Consider the following 19,865-nt stretch of genomic DNA (forward strand, 5'->3'; position numbering starts at 1 on the left):
TGTGCAGACAGACTTATTGAAATGCTCTCAATCAAATAACTGAAACCAACTGAGAACAGAAACATCAAAATAATCCCATTGTGTCTTCAGTTTAAACCCAGTGCCCTAAATAGTGAAGATATCTTTAACTCCAGATTTCCTGAAAGCTACTCAGGCTTTATCTTTTTCCAGAACTGATGAATGTTTGCCTGCTCCAACACTGTTCACACCTTGAACTCATACAAAACGCTGCAGCCAGTTTTGTTCTCCAAGTCAAATAGAGAAGATAACGTTAGCCACATTATAGCCTCCTTACATCGGCTTCGTGTTGACTTTAAGATCTTACTTTTTGCCATGCTCCAAACTTTATCGTTATTTTCGCTATTAATCTTCCCGTCGCCACTTAACCTGTCAAACCTGTGTGGCAGAAACGCTCAGTTTGCCTGTTTACGTTCTGCAGACACTGATTGACGGACGGACTGATAAGAGCAGCTGCAGTCTTCGTGTCTTTGCAGTCTAATTATGCAATACAGGCTCCCAGATATCTTTTAAAAGAGATATGTTTGGCTGTTTTTTTAGTTTAGACCAGAGATTCAGCAGTCTGTCACTTCAACTATGATTCATTTGGAGTTAAATCAGTGCAGAATGAACCACATGTTGCATCAAACATCATCCCTGTTTGTGTCTGTTTCAACTCCCTGGCAGATATATGAGCTGTTTTGTTGTTTCTTGAAGAGACTTTATCAGCAAGTTGCGTGGGAGTGTGTGTTTAGACGGTGCAGTTAGTTTTAGTTTCTTTACCTGACAGACGTCCACTTCTGCAGCACACTTTCCCAAGAAATCCAACTCTTCTTCTGCCACTGCTGATTAGCTTTTGTTGCAGATGTTCATGTCGTGTTTGCTGATGTTGGGAGGTTCCAGCAGAACGGCGCCTCGTTGAACTCCACGCTTCTCGAACTGGAGGCATTCCTGGGTTTGGAACGAGTTTGTTTCGACTTGTTTTCCTCCCAAAGGTCAAAAAAATTCAGGTTTAGTGAACTGGAAACTGCAAATTGATGTAAATATGTTTATCTGTGAGGATTCTGCATGCTGGGACTGGCTCAGGACTTAATCTGCATGAAAACAGGTTGAGATATTTGATGCATGAGGCGCCAATTTAAATTCTACCAAATCAGACAGGTGGAATGCAATGACATACAACACATAAATCTACAGAAAAATCAGAATTAAGAACAGTTTAGAGGAAAAAACCTTCCATTTTACTGTGGTAGACATCAACAAATTACAACATGAACTAATACTGACACAGTATGTTGAGTTATTGGCACTAAAACACTCAGTTTCAACATCAGAAATATGTTTAATTCAACACTAGACACTTTGGAAGTATATTTTGAAGAGAATACTGAACTCTCTGAACCCAAAAACTTGCTATCGGACATTAAAGTCTTGTTATCTTTTTAAAAATCACCAAAATTCCACCATTTATTTGAACAAGAAGCTGTAAAACCAGAACTACTCACATGCAACGTGATGCTCAACATTTTCTTCTACATAAGTCAATTGAAAATCCGTTAAAATTATCCAATTTGGTTTATTCAAATTCTGTAAAAACAAAAAAAATTGCTCTCCCAGACGCAACAAAGAAGCTGGAAATGACTCGGCTACAGCCAAGAATCATGTTATTAAAAATACAGGGATTTATTCGGCTGAACTGCAGGCTGTGTTTACACGGATCAGAAAGGAGACAGGTTTGGAAACAGAAATAAAAATGTTAGTAGCAGAATATCTATAGTAAATAGAGTAACATCAGTAGGAATTTGGAAAAATGCTGTACATTTTAACCCATGTTTTAAACTTTGGAAATGTGGAAATATATATATATATATATATATATATATATATATATATTTTTTTTTTTTTTTTTTTTTTTTTTTTTTTTTTTTCACAGTGAAACTTCTGATGTCCACATTTTCAACATTTTTGGGAAATCTTTGAACATTTTTTGGTTACAAAAAAATGTTAAAAATGTTTCTTAACATTCACAAAAAAATCAACCAAAATCCAGCGAATTTCGCTGGATTTTGGTTATATTGCAGTGAAAAATGAGCCCACATTGAGTAAAAATGTGACTGGAGCAACTGAAACTGCTTGGTAGAAACATTTGTGAATGCAGGACTTTCAGACTCCAGGATCTCCACTTGTATTCAGACAAATATTCTGCATATTTTGATCCCCTCCACTGCTGCAGACGACATTTAACAGACTAGAACCACATGCAGGTCGCAGGTTTGAATCCCAGTAGAAGCTCAGATATCCGGAAGCTGTTGACGTTGCATCATCGTCCAGAGCTTTGACTGTGGCCTCTGCAGCCGCTGCAGCTCTTTTGTAATTGTGTTAGTGTGCAGCTTTGTGTGTACGTGTGTGTAACGAGCAGAGCGCTATCGGGCTGATTAGGGAAGCCTCCTGCCCTCTTCACAAACACTCACTGAGCTGATAAAGCTGAGAGGTCCACAAAGAGTTTATGGGTGTCCTGGAGAGCCTGGAAGTGTTTGCTCTTTGACTCAGTAAAAGCAGCCAGAGGTGGTTATAAAACGTTATTACAGCGCTGATGTTTTATTCCAGACTGTGTAGAGTCGTGCATGGAGTTAAATGGCTGCCAGGTTTACTTTAATGGCTTGTTTCTGTACAGATTTACTAAAATCTGCCCCATCGTCTGTCATCTTTCAGCGTCTTTAACCCTCGTGTCGTTCTGTGGGTCAAAATTGACTCGTTTTAAAGTTTGAAAATGGGGGAAAAACAATAATTTCACAGTGAAACTTCTGATGTCCACATTTTCAACATTTTTGGGATCATTTTTTGGTGGAAAAAAGAAATGTTAAAAATGTTTCTTAAGAACATTCACAAAAAATCAATTTTTATGTGAATATTCTTAAAGAAAATATTAGAAGTTTTACTGATGGAATCACTTTAGATATTTTTAGGAATTTTTTTGGAAGATTTTTACTCATTTTTTGAAAATATTTACAAGAATTTTCTTGCCAAATTTGGGGGATTTTTAAATTTTTTTGTATAAAACTTTTAAGGGAAACTTTTAAGGAATTATTGGAATTTTTTTCCTGAAGATTTTGCAAATTATTAGAAATTTGGGGAATTTTTTGGCTGAATTTTTGGATTTTTTTCACACAAGGAAACAATATTTTTGTTGCCCATAAATGAGGATAACAGGAGGGTTAATCACTTGTTTCTGTACCGGATTTATTCAAACTCTGGCACACTGTCATTTTTCAGCGTCAGAGAGACTTTAAGCCTCCTATAGAGCAAACACGTCTCTCCACACAAAGCTTTCAGCATTCTGCTTCAATGGCTGTTTTTGTCCAGAATGATTGATGCTCTGTAACCTGCATGTTTCTGTGTGTTTTGTTGTGATTGTGTGTCTCAGGCTGTGTGTTTGTCCATTATGGTTTAAACGACGTGTTTGTTAATGTCGTTTCTAATCAGCCACCTGATCAAACAGCTGCTGGGTCTCCTATACTTTAAAGGACTTTAAATGCTTTTTATTTTTATTTTCAATGAGAGCAGCTCGACTCTATTTTTAAAGTTTTATTTGAAGCTGAAAGAGTTTTAACCCTGCTGACGATCAGAAGAAAATCTGAAGATAAGATAAGGCTTGATATGATTTGATAAGACTGGATGATTTGTTATTGGTCCTATCAGGGACATTTGCAGTGTTATGGCAGTGAAGGGAAAAGTGCAAAAACATAAAGACATGAGTGAAAAATAAACCAGAAGTAAACACTGGAAGAAGTATTTTTTTAACGGTGATTTTTCCAAACATTTATAGATTAGCCATGCTTTGTTAAAAATTACATAACTAATAAAATCACAAAGAAAAATGTCTTTTTAGGTATTTTTCAGCCAGTTAGCGGTTAGCAAATGGTAAATTATATTTTAACAAAAAAAAAACATACACAATAAATCTGCATTTTTCTGAATTCTTTTTTACATAACATTACACTATTTTTGCTGTATTTAATTAAGCAGAAAATATTGTTATGTTTACAGTTTTTTAAAAGAATAAATGTGCACATTGGAGATGTTACAGAAATAATTACAGGTTTTCCCATTTTTTATTTTGTATTTTTTTTGCTAAATTGTGGATGATATCTAGTAAAATCACAATGAGAAGTAATAATTGGCATTTAAAATATCAAAAAAATAAAAAATAAATGAAAAAAATACGGCTGCACAGTGGCGTAGTGGTTAGCACTTTCGCCTTGCAGCGAGAAGATCCCTGGTTCACGTCCCGGCTTTCCCGGGATCTTTCTGCATGGAGTTTGCATGTTCTCCCTGTGCATGCGTGGGTTTTCTCCGGGTACTCCGGCTTCCTCCCACAGTCCAAAAATATGCTGAGGTTAATTGATCATTCTAAATTGCCCGTAGGTGTGAATGTGAGAGTGATTGTTTGTCTCTGTATGTGGCCCTGTGACAGACTGGTGACCTGTCTAGGGTGTCCCCTGCCTTCACCTGAGTCAGCTGGGATAGACTCCAGCACCCCCATGACCCTAGTGAGGATTAAGCGGTGTATAGAAAATGGATGGATGGATGGATGGATGGATGGATGAAAAAAATACTCAAGAGGCCAAAACTGTAAATAATGACCAAATTAAAAAGTCTGTCTTTTTAAAGAAAGTAAATCATTTTTTAAAAAAATATATGACTCCAAAATTACACACACACAATTACACTCTTTTTTTCTAGCTAACTTGCATCTCGAGTTTCACTTTTGGATATTATGCGGATTCATTTACTTGTAGAAAATATAGATTCCTCTAAATGTAGACAACAGTACTGCACAGGATTTAAATAAAAGGTTGATTATTGCACAGATTCTTCTTCATGTATGGAATATTAATATTACACAGAGACCACTAAATGGAAAAAAATGCTGATCAAGCACAAGTTTGAATGCATTAAGTTTGCACCAGAGTGAAATATGTCAGTTTTATGTTTCATTTATGACTCATATGTGCTTTAATTTAACACCGTGGCTGAAAAATGAGCAATAAATACCTATTTTCTGTGGGTCTTTAACTCTCGTGTTCCTGCGGGTCAAATTGACCCGTTTTAAAGTTTGAAAATGTGGACAAATATATATTTTCACAGTGAAACTTCTGATGTCCACATTTTCAGCATTTTTGGGAAATCTGTGAACACTTTTTGGTGGAAAAAAAGAAAAGTTAAAAATGTTTCTTAAGAACATTCCCAAAAATTCAACCAAAATCAAGTGAAATTTGCTGGATTTTGGTTGAATTTTATGTGAATGTTCTCAAGAAAATATTACAAATTTTACTGATATATATGGAATCACTTTAGATTTTTTTTAAGTTTTTTTTTGAAGATTTTTACTAATTTTTAAAAAAATATTTACAAGAATTTTCTTGCCAAATTTGGGGGATTTTAAAAAATAAAACTTTTAAGGGAAACTTTCAAGGAATTATTGGAATGAAGGTTTTGCAAATTTTCAGTTATTTGGGGAATTTTTTTTGCAGATTTTTTTTTGGATTTTTTTCCGACAAGGAAACAATATTTTTTTGGTGGCCGTAAATGAGGACAACAGGAGGATTAAGTTGAAGAGGCACATATGTGACGCTGTTGTCCTTTTTTCTCTCATTTCACTGGTGATAAATGGACCAAACAGTGCAGTAAATCTCCTCTAAACTCGACATGTTCACCTTCAGAATGAAGGAAAATGAAAGCGCCTCGGGATGGATGGAGGTTCGGCTTGTTCAGGAACATATACCAGCCCAGTGTGTTTGTTCGGTGCATGTGTGTCATATTTCAACAAACTGTTTGCCAGCTTTCACGGATAATAGTCACTGCACTTTTGACTCCGACTGTGCAGCTATAGAGCAAAACCAAACACACCTGTGGGGCCTTTTATATGAACTCCAAACACAGTGGCGAAGGAACAGGATATTGTCCAGATAGAAGGCTGGAGTGGGGTTTAAAAGCTATTAACGCATTTACACTCACAATCCTATCGTTTAAGTGTCTGGAAAGACCTTCTTAAGTGGTTCTTGGACTGTAGAGGATGAGATGTCTCAGAAATACGCCAAAACTGGAGATGTTTTTAACCCTGGTGTCATCCTGCGGGTCAAATTGACCCGTTTTAAAGTTTGAAAATGTAGAAAATATAAAATATTTTCACAGCGGAACTTCTGATGTCCACATTTTCAATATTTTTGGTAAATCTTTGAACATTTTTTGGTGGAAAAAAGAAATGCTAAAAATGTTTCTGAAGAACATTCACAAAAAAATCAACCGAAATTCGCTGGATTTTGGTTGATTTTTATGTGAATGTTCTTCAAGAAAATAGAACTTTTACTGATATATATGGAATCACTTTAGATATTTTTAGGATTTTTTTGGAAAATTTTTACTAATTTTTTGAAAATATTTACAAGAATTTTCTTATCAAATTTGGGGGATTTTTTTTGTGTGTAAAACTTTTAAGGGAAACTTTTGAGGAATTATTGGAATTTTCTTCCTGAGGATTTTGCCAATTCAAAGTTTGAAAATGTGGGGGAAAAAATATTTTCACAGTGAAGCTTCTGATGTCCATATTTTCAACATTTTTTAGAAATTTTTGAACATTTTTTGGTGGAAATAAAATAAATGCTTAAAAAATGTTTCTTTAGGAACATTCACATAAAAATCAACCAAAATTCGCTGGATTTTGGTTGATTTTCATGTGAATGTTCTTAAAGAAAATATTAGAAGTTTTACTGATATATATGGAATCACTTTAGATATTTTTAGGATTTTTTGGAAGATTTTTACTCATTTTTTGAAAATATTTACAAGAATTTTCTTGCCAAATTTGGAGGATTTTTTTAAAATAAAATTTTTAAGGGAAACTTTTAAGGAATTATTGTAATTTTCTTCCTGAAGGTTTTGCAAATTTTCAGAAATTTGGGGAATTTTTTTGCTGACTTTTTTGGATTTTTTTCCGACAAGGAAACAATATTTTTTGGTGCCCATAAATGAGGACAACAGGAGGTTAAAATAAACTCCCAGACTGAAGCCTTCTTCCTTGTGCCCTCTTTGTCTTCTTGGAGTCACCTGAATCCCCTCTTTACTCTTTGGACCCCGTCGCTGTCACTCAGTGATGGATGGCCGCTAGCTGAAGCTATCTAATCAGCGCTAACGAGGCCCATCGCTGGTAAGGAGCACTTGATGACCCGAACAGAGCCACACTCGCTGATAGAAGAGTCCCTCAGAAATCACATTTTATAGCCTCAAACATCTCCAGGATGACTGTTTTTGCACCACAAACCCTGCAGGGATAAAAATAAATCTAAAGAATGTTATTCCTCATTGGATAAGCTGGCATTAAACACATGGATTTGAATGATGAACTTTCAGGTAACAACACCAACAGCTCAGGAAAGTCCCAAACCGCAGTTGAAGCAGGAATGCGTCTTCAGCAGAGTTTTATTGTTTGGTTATCTCTCCGTTCTGTTTGTGCCTCGTGTTGATTCCCAGACATTAATTTCCACCTCGGCTATGAAGGATGACATGTATTTTTTTCTCTCCTGCTGTGGCATACCAGCCCATTCAACAGAACCTTTTTTTTCATTATTTTCCCTCGTCTTTGTTGATGATTAGCTCCCTGTTTGGCAACAGCAGAGAAATGTCAGTGTTTGGGTGGAGCAGGATAAGTGTCGCCTTGGATTTACTCGCCTTGTTGTTCCTCGCTGCTTTGAATTCCCACTTTGCAGGTTCTCTGTCATCATGCCTTCTTAGCTTTTATACCCTGTAATTATAAAACAGTGGGAAATGCTTTGTGTCCCGTACGTTTAGCAGAACAGATAGAGGAAGATTGTGAAACATTTATGGTATATCTTGTTAAATAATCCCGGTTTTACTCAAAAAGCGCCCCGTTGGCCAACAGGGTTTGAGTTTAAAGCTGCACTAATGGATGTTTTCATGTTAAAGGCAGCTTGTTTGCAAAAAAAGTGGTTTGGTTTGTGATTTAAAAGCAGTATATTCATATCCACGAGGTGTTAAAAATGAGATGAATCATTTTCCTCCTTCAAAAACAACTTGCAAAGCAGATTATTTTTGGAAAATTCAGAATTTTGGCATAGCTTGTAGTGTCATAAACAAATAAAACAGGAATCTAATCATGAAACATGACTTCAGAAACTTAATGTGATGATTTTTTTAGCTGTATCTCTGTGATTTTGTGCCTTCCAGTTCTTTCTACTTAGCTCAGTTCAGCTTTTTCTCACTTTATAGAAGAAATTCCAACTGAAAATATGCAAATTAGACAGTATTTAATCAGGCGTCTCAGTTTTGTGACTGCAAATTGCATCAGTAATAAAGTTCAGAAACGTGTCAGAAAGTTCAGCCGATGATAAAATGATGGAAGAAGTCAGACATCGTGGCTCGCTTTGAGTATCAGCAACAATAAAACTGTTGATAAAACCGACAGCTGGAGTAGCTCTTTTACTTGATTTGTGTTTTTCCCAATAATTCCAGTGTAACCTTCCACATAAAACATGCTTTTAATCTGTGCAAACATCCACAAAAATCCCACGTAGCTTCACTTTGCTGCATTCGGGGCAGAAAAAAAACTCCATTTGCTGTTAACAAATAATAGAAAGGCAGTTTGATAATCTGAGAGCACACACATGTTCTGATAATGATAAATGTACCTGTAAATAAAGGTGTGTCTGTTATTAACAGACTGAGCTGCACACACACAGCTTCTACCAGCAGCTCTGCAGAAATTGAGGAGAAATTTAGTTAACCTTCCTGTTATCTTCATTTATGGGCACCAAAAATATTGTTTCCTTGTGTGAAAAAAATCCAAAAATTCAGCAAAAAATTCCCCAAATTTCTGAAAATTTGCAAAACCTTCAGCAAGAAAATTCCAATAATTCCTTAAAAATTTCCCTTAAAAGTTTTATTTTAAAAATATCCCACAAATTTGGCAAGAAAATTCTTGTAAATATTTTCAAGAAATGAGTAAAAATCTTCTAAAAAAACCCAAAAAATATCTAAAGTGATTCCATATATATCAGTAAAACTTGTAATATTTTCTTTAAGAACATTCACATAAAAATCAACCAAAATCCAGCAAAATTCACTTTATTTTGGTTGATTTTTATGTGAATGTTCTTAAGAAACCTTTTTTTTTTAACATTTTTTTCCATCAAAAAATGTTTAAAAATTTCCTGAAAATGTGGACATCAGAAGTTTCACTGTGAAAATACATTTTTTTCCACATTTTCAAACTTAAAAGCGGGTCAATTTGACCCCCAGGACGACAGGAGGGTTAAAACTTCTGTTAAAGACTCCATGAACAGAAATCCTAAAAAGAAACAATCAAAAATCTGTCATTATGAGGGAATATTCTATATATTCCTAACGCCTCCATCGTCTCCTTTGCCCTCTTGCAGGTGAGAAACCGTACCGCTGCACGTGGGAAAGCTGCGACTGGCGTTTTGCCCGATCAGACGAGCTCACCAGACACTACCGGAAGCACACCGGAGCCAAACCCTTCAAGTGCGTCGCCTGCAGCCGCTGCTTCTCGCGCTCGGACCACCTGGCTCTGCACATGAAGCGCCACCAGAACTAACACCTTCACATACCAACCAAGACGCAGTAACACTCCAGCAGAGCTTCCATCAGAACACCACAGCAGATACTAGAATCATCCCTGGTGTTTATTCTGAGTGCTGAGATCATTTAGTTATGAATAACTGGGAAGCCAGTGAGGGATCATGTAGTCGTCGGTCAGGGTTTATATTCAGGAAATGAATCTGAGGGATGTTCTCGTGGTGCAGAGAAGCTTAGAAATGCCCACACATCCGTTTGGTTTCACTTCTACAATCAGAGAAAATAGTTTGATTCAGAAACTAACAAAACCAAACTTTTAGATCCTCTCAAAGTTCTCTTTTCCTGGATAAAACCGACCGTCTGCTATCAGACCAGAGCTAATGATTTGCTAGAAACTCAGAGATGATTTTTGGCGTCTGTCGATGTATCTCGATCTAAACCACGCACCCAGCGAGCATCACGAGGACTCTGCTGTTCAGACTCCTACCATGGATTTGAGACTCCTTCTGATTTAAATCCTGGGGAAAAACAAACATGAACTATTTCTTTTCCTACGACTGTGCTGCCAGCGTCGCCTCTATCATCACCGTCTTTTATCATTCTGAGGGATGAACTTTAAAAAGTGGAGGCAGAAACACCCTCCGTCCTGTAAATACCTGTTAATATGTGTGCATCTGTGCGTTTGAGAATTCAACGAATGTATTGAAATTTATACTTGACAACTCGTTTTTTTGTTTGTTTTCACTGAATGTTAATATGAGTAATATTCCACGTTGAAACTTCCTCCTCCCTCCAAGAAAAAAAAAAAAACACAGTTGACATGGAAAAGTTAATCATCACCCAGTTCTGCCTGTTCCAGTGCAGGTATTACCTGTCGACCTGCCAGTGTTTGTATCCATGACATTAGCGGTTGCCACGGCGACCGGGCTCCTCTGACAACAGCCCGCGGTCTGCTTGTAGTCTCTATTCAGCGCTGTTATTTTCTTAATCTCCTTTTATTTGTTCAACACTTCAGCTGAAGACACTCAGAGATGGGTGGACGGCGCTGTTATGTAATCGGGTTGTCTGATTGGTCTTAACGGGTGGCGTGGCGACAGCAGGTTAACGTTCACTCCATTACAGGACATAAAACTTCAGTTGCAGCTTCTGCATTTTTTTTGTCACACAGTTTTATATGATTGCCAACAACTGGCTTTAGAAGAAGGGAAAAAAATGTTGCATAATACAAAAGCAAGGGCTGATTTCCTGAACTGAAAGAGATATAATCTGCAGAAACCGTTGCCAAGTAATGGATTGAGGACAAAAAATGCTTTTACTGACTGAATATTTAAAGAAATATTCTCCCTGGTCATGTTTTGCCTTAAAGGGAGCAACACTAAAAGTGGACAGAAACACAGCATCACATTTTCCTGCTAATTTGTGAATCTAGCTCACTCGTTCACATTTAGCATGCTGCTTCTCCACCAGGGGGAGCTGTTTGGCTCTTATCAGACCAGTTCTAACACTTAAAGGACAGAAATCCAGCAACAGCAGGACCGTAAATAGGCGAAAATGTTTTAACGCTGCCTCCCACAGGCAAAGAAAGTGATTAAAAATATTGGGACACTTAAAACCGTGGTTTTCTCTTGTACTTTGTTTTACTTTTAATGACTAAACAAATAAAGATTGAGGCTATAAATCAGCAAACGAACATTAATTTATGATTTATCTCCTCCTTTAGGTTGTTTTTAGGCAACAGTTTTGACGTTCTACCAGCAGGTGGCACAATTCAGCGTTGAAATTGAACAAACTGCTACTTCCTGCCTTCTGCTGCTGTTGCATTTCTGGCCTTTAGGTGGCGACGGTTCGACAAGAACTGCTAGTCTGATTCTTTCTGCTGCAGCTGGTGCTTTGTAGCATCAAAACTGTGTCTTTGTTCTTTTAAAACCCCAAACTCTACGAGAACGTACTAAAACATGGCAATCTGAAACAGATGGCGGAACATTTAGACCTTCACTGGAGAAGTTTTTTTAAAAGTCTGGGTTTGATTTTTACCGTGGAGGTTAGAGAAATCACGACGCATCGATTGGCCAATGTCTCTCCAATAAGTGGAAGCACATCCTGTTATTTCAACACTACCAAAAAGTTTAGTCCCAAGGAAGCGAGTTCTCAAGTCTCTCTAGGAGGAGCCGACCACCCACTGTGTACAGAACTAGTTTCAACAGAAGACTCTGTAAATATCTCTTTAGTTTTATTTCCTGTTATAATATTAATATTGTTTTGTTTTTTTCCTTTTTTAACTAATGGGATTTTAGATCGGTTGTAATTTTGTTTTGATACTTCATGTGTGTAAGAGAATTATCAGATTGTTTATGTACAAATTAATAAGAACAACGGTTTATTTTTTTGTTTTCTGTTTGTGCTGCAACGATGCTACAATGAAATAATAAAAATATTCTTAAAATAATACTAGATTACTGCCTACATTTTTTTTGTCTCAGCTTTGGATATTATCTGTAAATAAGGTTAGAAATTAATTAGTACTAAGCTCAAACTGAGATTTCTGGTCATTTAATGCTGTACTGATCATATTTTACATTTATTTGTCATTGAGAATCATGTCTAATAACTGGGTTTAAGCTGAAAGATGTCACTTGGTCGAAAAACACACAGAATTATCATCTTGCCTAACTTCCCTGCAGTTCTGCATGTTTTTTTTTCAGTTAATTTGACTTCTTGAAGCAGAATCCTCATTCCTGCTTCACATTCGTTGAGAGCTCCCAAATAAATCACATCTAATCTGACAGCCAGCTGTGTTAAATGGTCAGTTCTTTGACATAAAGATGTCTGACTGAACCATTTCTGCATGCCAGTTGTCACGCTAAATCAAAAAATACAGAGTTGCTGCAGTTAGATTTAGTTGATATTTTGCCTACAAAGGTCATAATCCAGACATTTGACCAGTAATCAAGTGGTTTTTAGTCACCGTTGTTGCTTATTCTTGACCAAATGAACCCAACTAAACCACTATAGTTAGTATGCATATTTACATCCATTTGTAAAGAGCTTATATATCTTAGGTGTCCTGACTTTCCAGTGACTCCTAGAACTCCTACCTTTCAGTGCTTTGTCACAAAAATATTCATGCATTTTGGTTCTTTCATAGATTTATTACAGGTCTTCTGGAAACATGACAAAGTCTACTGGGTCAAAAATAGACATACATCAATGCTAATACTTAAACAATGTTCTTTGTCCAGTTTTATCTCAACTAGGTATTCTTTGAAACCATCCACAAGCTTCTGGTTGTCTCTTTGACCACTTCTCCAAGACCTAACCTTCTCTCTGATGATTTTAGGTTTTCCTGAATGTACAATATAACGTATTGCAGGACATGCAGGTAATTCTCCTTCTTCATTATTATATTATATGTATGAAATAGCACTTGTTTATAGTACTTGTTCTACCCCAGAGGTATAATACTGCCACCACCATGCTGGATGGTTAGGTTTGGTGTTCTTGGGTTTAAAGCCTATTTGGTTAAACATCCTGTGGCCATTTTCACCTCAGCTCGGCATGGGTAGATGTCCACAAGTTTCTGGTTGTATCTTTGATCATCCTGATCTCCAGTTAAACCAAATTTGTTAGTTTTCAGACTTGTTTCCTCATCACAATCCAGCAGTTTTTGATGGGGTTTAAGTCAGGAATTTGGGGAGACCCATCTAAAATGGATTTCCTCACTCTTTTGAATGTGTGTTTTGGCTCATCGTCTTGTTGGAACACCCAACTGTGTCCAAGATCCAACCTTCTGACTCATGATATTAAATTTTCTTGAAGAATATGGAGGTAATCCTCGTTCTTCATTATTTGATTTACTTTGTTTAAAGAACTTGTTCCAGTTTTTACTAAAACAACCCCAGACCATGATACTGCCACCACCATGCCTGGTGGTACATTTGGTGTTCTTGGGGTTGAAGGCCTCACCTTCTCTCCTCCAGACATATTTCTGCAATTGAGGCCAAATGGCTGAGTTTTTGATCCATCTGACCACAGAACTTTCCTCCAGAAGGTCTTTTCTTTGTCCATGTGGTAAACATCAAATCTCCATGGAGCTTTAAGGTTCTTCTAGAGGGAGAACTTCCTTTTTCATGGATCCTCTCAGCTCTTTTTGCTGTCTGTGGACACTGACAGCTGTGTTTCTGCAGCTTTTCATTCATTACAGAGCTGCTTTTTGGTGATTCTTGGTTGACTCTTGACCATCCTGACAAACTGTCTCTCAGCAGCAGGTGGTAGTTAGTGTTTTCTTCCTGATGGTGGCAGTAACACATTAACTTCATACTTACAAGTAATTGCTTGCACAGATGGTTTTGGGATCTGAAGCTGCTTTCAATGGCTCCAAGTGACTTTCCTGTCAGATCTTTGCTTAGCTCGTCAGACTTTCCCACTATGGTGTTCATGGCTGAGTCTAATGAGTGGATCTAACGGGTTCTATTTAAATCACCTGAGAGGAGTCACCAGCTATAGTCAGTAGTAATCACTCAGGAGAAGTTAAGAGGTCATGCCACAAAGGAAATTTGATTAACAAATTAGCTGTCTGCATAATAGAAACTGATCATTTAAGTTGCTGTGTATATTTTTGACCCAGCAGATTTTGTCATTTTACCAGAAGACCTTTAACCCTCATGTCATCCTGTGGGTCAAAATTGACCCAATTTAAAGTTTGAAAATGTGGGAAAATATATATATATCCACAGTGAAACTTCTGATGTCCACATTTTCAACATATCTGGGAAATTTTTGAAAAATTTTTGGTGGAAAAAAAGAAATGTTAAAAATGTTTCTTAAGAACATTCACAAAAAAATCTACCAAAATCCAGCGAATTTCGCTGGATTTTGGTTTGGATTTTTATGTGAATGTTCTTAAAGAAAATATTAGAAGTTTTACTGATATATATAGAATCACTTTAGATATTTTTAGGATTTTTTTGGAAGATTTTTACTCATTTTTTGAAAATATTTACAGGAATTTTCTTGCCAAATTTGGGGGATTTTTTAAAAATAAAACTTTTAAGGGAAACTTTTAAGGAATTATTGGAATTTTCTTCTTGAAGTTTTGCAAATTTTCAGAAATTTGGGGAAATTTTTTTGTTGAATTTTTGAATTCTTTTCCTGCAAGGAAACACTATTTTTTGGTGCCCGTAAATGAAGACAACAGGAGGGTTAATACATCTGTGAAAGAACCAAAATGCATGAATGTTTTTTGTGACACATGTATGGGTTTCATTGGAAACTCTAGACTACCATGATGGTGTTTACATGTAAACTTTTGTTAATGACTAAAATAAATGTTGATTTTCTCAACCATTGTAGACTTCCAAAGATCTGAACTTCTTGTTGAAGTGAGGTTTTTTCATGACATTAACAACATCCTATCAAAGAGGAAACAATAAATTGGCAGCTTTTAACATGAACAGTGAGGAAGAAGAGTTAATTATTTCCCCGTATCGACTCCTCTGCTCCATTATGGCGGGCTGTAGATGTCTGTTTGCCGTTGCGTGAGGTGTCAGATGAAAGCTAACACTGCCAGCGCTGCGTGACACAAAAGAACCTGAAAAAGTCAACAATTAAGCAGGAATAAGTCGGGGTATAAAGGTATAAAGGCCAGAGGGTGGAGTCACTGTTGTGTTTCACTGGCAGGGAAAGTAATCGTTATGTTTGTGCCAAGATGCTTTGAGTCGGGAGCCGCAGAGATTTGCCTCATCATCGGCGACAACGCCCTGAATGTCCTCTGGCTGTTTGTCTGCTCATTATCTGTTTACATTACGAATCAGTGAGAAATGTGCTCGACGTGAATGCCTGAGAATCCGTGTGAACTCTGTTTTTTAATATAAGACTCAACGAAGAATAGATCCCTGTACTGTAGCTCCATGTGTGTCTTTGCTCAAGCAGTATTTGAACTCCTTAACCCTGCTAAACCTCAGTGATCCGTGCATCATTGCATATAGGCTAGACCAGGCATTGCTCACAATTCCAGAGCTCTTACAGTCTTACACCACAAACTGTGTGCTAAGACTTTTTCTTTTGATGTGATGGTGCAGCCAGTAAGCATAGTTTTCATTTCTGCATATTTTATGGCTGAACAAGACAATACACAAGATATATTTCATTATTTCTAACAGATGTCGAACCTTTAGCACCAACAGCAGGTCAAGTGTTTGAATTCCTGCTGCTATTTTTAGTTTTTTGGCATATTTTGTGCATATTTTGAAGATGACCAGATGTTCCCAGGGACCGAGGCGTCGCTGCTGGCTGTTCCGTGCGGCCACCCCGATGACTCACCTGTTTATCTACCATCGCCTACTTTTCTATTTGCTGCTCAGGTACATTTTTCTTTGGCTTGGCCATCCCGAACATTCACCCGAGGGCTTGGCGAAGCCGGCTGCTCCACTCTGCAGCTCATTCCACAGCCGCAGCAGTAAAACTCCTGTTAAAACTTGTCTGAATGATTCCACCGTGATCCTCTCTGAGAAGTTAAAGCTCTCTCAGGGCAACTGAAGAACACAGAGGATGAGGTTTGGATTGTGCAATTTAACAGTGGACGTGAAGATATAATAGCATTTTTACACTTTAACCCTCGTGTCGTCCTGCGTGTCAAAATTGACACAATTTAAAGTTTGAAAATGTAGAGAAAAAAATATTTTCACAGTGAAACTTCTGATGTCCACATTTTCAACATTTTTGGGAAATTTTTGAACATTTTTTGGTGGACAAAAAGAAATGTTAAAAATGTTTCTTAAGAACATTCACAAAAAATTAACCAAAATCCAGCGAATTTCACTGGATTTTGGTTGATTTTTATGTGAATGTTCTTAAAGAAAGTATTAGATGTTTTACTGATTTATATGGAATCACTTTAGATATTTTTAGGATTTTTTTGGAAGATTTTTACTAATTTTTAAAAAATATTTACAAGAACTTGCTTGTCAAATTTTTTCAAAATAAAACTTTGAAGGAATTATTGGAATTTTCTTCCTGAAAGTTTTGCAAATTTTCAGAAATTTGGGGAATTGTTTTGCAGAATTTTTGGATATTTTTCAGACAAGGAAACTGTATTTTTTGGTACCCATAAATGAGGACAACAGGAGGGTTAATACAACAGGAGTGCTTTTCATTTGAGACAAAGGTTTAACAGTATAAATTTTAATTACTTCAAGAAGTGGAAATGTGGAGACGACCTTCAATTACATCCCAGTTTTATTATTCTAAAGGGATGCAGTGAGAAATATCAGGTCAGCTGAAGTAAAAAGCTCCATTTAGATTCAAGGTAAAACAATTCCCATATTTTCCTGTAATTGATACTGATTTTTTTTTTGTTTACTGTAGTAAATAAAGTGTTTTTTAAAAATAACAGAGTCACTAAATAACGTCTTCACACCTGCATGTCTTCTGATTATTATACCATAGAATGATGAGCTGTTTTGTGGACATAATAAAGCTGGATTTTCACACATTAATATGTGATACAACATAATATTTAGAAGCTAAATCATAAATCTTTTGTCAGTCTGAACCAAAGCATTCAGTAATGAATGACTGGTTTCAGTGGAAGGTAACAAACATCACCTGACATGCTTTTGGATAAAATTCCTTCAGTTGCTTCATCAGGCAAGACTTTTTATTGGATCAAGTCCCGCTGACATCTTTAAGCAACTGGAACAAGATCACAGTTGTTCCATTCAAAGTGCATTCGAGGTGAAGATCCTTTCGTTTGCAGAACGTCACGTGACGTCCGTCAACGTGGCGGGATCGGTGTCAGATAGCTGTGGATTCAAGGGCCTACCTTTTCCTCCAATGTCAGGCCGTGCCCAGGTGGCTTTGGAGGAGATGGAAGGAGCCAACAAAGCTGTGAAAACAACCCTGAACATCTGCAGACTGACCTGTCACTGAGACATGCAGGGATCAGAGGCATTGTTCACCCGATCTACGGTTTCTAGTGCAGAGCTGCTTCACCCACAGAGGTTATTGTGTTATGATAGAAAAACAAAGAATCTTATCGTGTCTTCCTGTGGGTCAAATTTACCCATTTTTAAGTTTGAAAATGTGGGGAAAAAACTACATTTTCACAGTGAAACTTCTGATGTCCACATTTGCAACATTTTTGGGAAATCTTTGAACATTTTTTGGTGGAAAAAAAAAATTTAAAAAATATTTCCAGCGAAATTTGCTGGATTGTGGTTGATTTTTTTGTGAATGTTCTTAAAGAAAATATTACACGTTTTACTGCTATATAGGGAATCACTTTAGATATTTTTAGGATTTTTTTTGAACATTTTTACTAATTTTTTGAAAATATTTACAAGAATTTTCTTGCCATTTTTTTTTTTTTTTTAAATAAAATTTTTAAGGGAAACTTTTAAGGAATTATTGTAATTTTCTGCCTGCAGATTTTTGGGATTTTTTTCGGACATAAAAACAATATTTTTTGAATGATAGTGAGGTCATTATGACACTAAATTTTATAAGCTTCAAAAAACTTCAGGGCCCTGAACTTTTTGAAATCGTGATTGTTTTTCCTGAACATAATCCATGTCACTGTTCTTGATAACAGAAATAGCTTTTTATTGTATGTTATAACATATAATAAAAAGCTATAGCTATTATGTTAGAACAAAAATATGTACTTTGAAATAATATGAAGCCAATAAAACACTAAGAAGAGATGTCTGTCCAGTTTCAGGTCAGTCAGTGAGATTGTATTGGGATCTGCAGATTTCTAGTATTAAATTGCTGGAATCAAACTGACCCCAAGCATAAAAGATATCAGTAAATTTGAAGGTAATAAGAGGGTTAAAAATAAAATGCGATCAGAATGTCACATGTATTTGTTTTATTGAAACACATGTCACAAGGTGTTAAAGAGGCGCAGCACACACCAGTATTAAACAAATAAAACGTGACATGTGTTATGATTTAGTGATATGTCATATAGACACACCTGTCAGTCCTGATCCCAGCATGCTTTGTGTTTTCCAGCTTTGTGTCGCCTCAGAGGCGTCCTCTGGAGTCATCCAGATGGATTTACTGACTGGAACATCCCTAAAGGTGGAGAAAGTATAAAGAAATGAGCACTGATAGATAGATGGATAGATAGATAGATAGATAGATAGATAGATAGATAGATAGATAGATAGATAGAGAGATAGAGAGATAGATAGATAGATGGATAGATGGATAGATGGATAGATGGATAGATAGATAGATAGATAGATAGATAGATAGATAGATAGATAGATAGATAGATAGATAGATTTAAGTTTTAAGTGGAGCTAACAGTTAATTCAGCTGGATTTTCCTGGTTAAAATCTGCAAAAATGCAAATAAATGTAGTTTAAACCAAAGGATCCAGACAGTTCAGTGTGTTCTGTAGCAGCGATGTTTAAAGCAGTGTGCCAGCTTTACTCAGAACTAAAAAGCTTCTGTTTGAATTCATTTTTCTGCTGCTTTTCACTAGTGAACCCACAGTTAGTTTGGTCTAAAATCATTTATGAAGTCAAACACACTGCTTGTGGGTCATCAGGGTCGTCATTAGAGTTTACATAAGTGCAGTTATTGTAATAAACCTGGATCTGGGTACCAATTATATCAGACTGTGCCATAAAATAAAGTGAATTCTGCTGTCAAACTCTGCACAAAGATCAAACTAAGACTCAGCTGGATTTAAAATAAACTGTGATCTTTAGTTTGGGAGAAGAAATTTTTTCCACTCAACTGTCCAGACGAGTTTAATGACCAGAAAACTGAACCAAGATGATTTACTGCAGGATCTGACATCGGAATGCAGCCTGATAGAATGACGATGTTTTGCTCTTTTATTGCGTTTATGTGGTGTGTGTGTGTGTGTGTGTGTGTGTGTGTGTGTGTGTGTGTGTGTGTGTGTGTGTGTGTGTGTGTGTGTGTGTGTGTCATTAACACACACACACACACGTGCGCGTGTGTGTGTTAATGATTGACCCGAGGCCATAAACCCATTTAGACCAAACGGCAGAGACGGAACATTTTATTACTGGCGCTTTATGCTGTGAGCTTTTTATTTATTAACACAGTCTCAGGTTGTCCTTGAATGAATAATATCTGAGTGAAAAGGTAGAACATCAGCAGCTTTTAAAGGCGTAATCCACACTTTCTGCTCATGCAGATGCAACCTCTTCTTCCTTTTCATATTTTGGCTCCTAATCTTTCCATTTGCTGCTGCAGTGCGCCCTCTTGTGGCACCAAAC

At 36.6% G+C, this 19,865-nt stretch overlaps 1 protein-coding gene and 1 long non-coding RNA gene across 2 annotated transcripts in view; one reads left to right on the forward strand and one right to left on the reverse strand.

The window, feature by feature from the left end:
• LOC118469207 (uncharacterized) overlaps positions 1-1,817 on the reverse strand; it is a 34,128-nt gene extending 32,311 nt beyond the window's left edge. The window contains exon 1 of the long non-coding RNA XR_004846042.2: positions 781-1,817. This is a non-coding gene — a long non-coding RNA (uncharacterized LOC118469207). The remainder of the gene's footprint in view (positions 1-780) is intronic.
• Positions 1-12,062, forward strand: part of klf5l (Kruppel-like factor 5 like) — a 41,073-nt gene extending 29,011 nt beyond the window's left edge. Inside the window, exon 4 of the mRNA XM_023294728.3 lies at positions 9,450-12,062. Within this exon, the coding sequence (XP_023150496.2) occupies positions 9,450-9,628 (179 nt within the window). The 3' untranslated portion in view covers positions 9,629-12,062. The remainder of the gene's footprint in view (positions 1-9,449) is intronic.
• Positions 12,063-19,865: the final 7,803 nt, after the last annotated feature.

This window comes from Amphiprion ocellaris, chromosome 14, assembly GCF_022539595.1.
Source record: "Amphiprion ocellaris isolate individual 3 ecotype Okinawa chromosome 14, ASM2253959v1, whole genome shotgun sequence".
Lineage (NCBI taxonomy): Eukaryota > Metazoa > Chordata > Actinopteri > Pomacentridae > Amphiprion > Amphiprion ocellaris.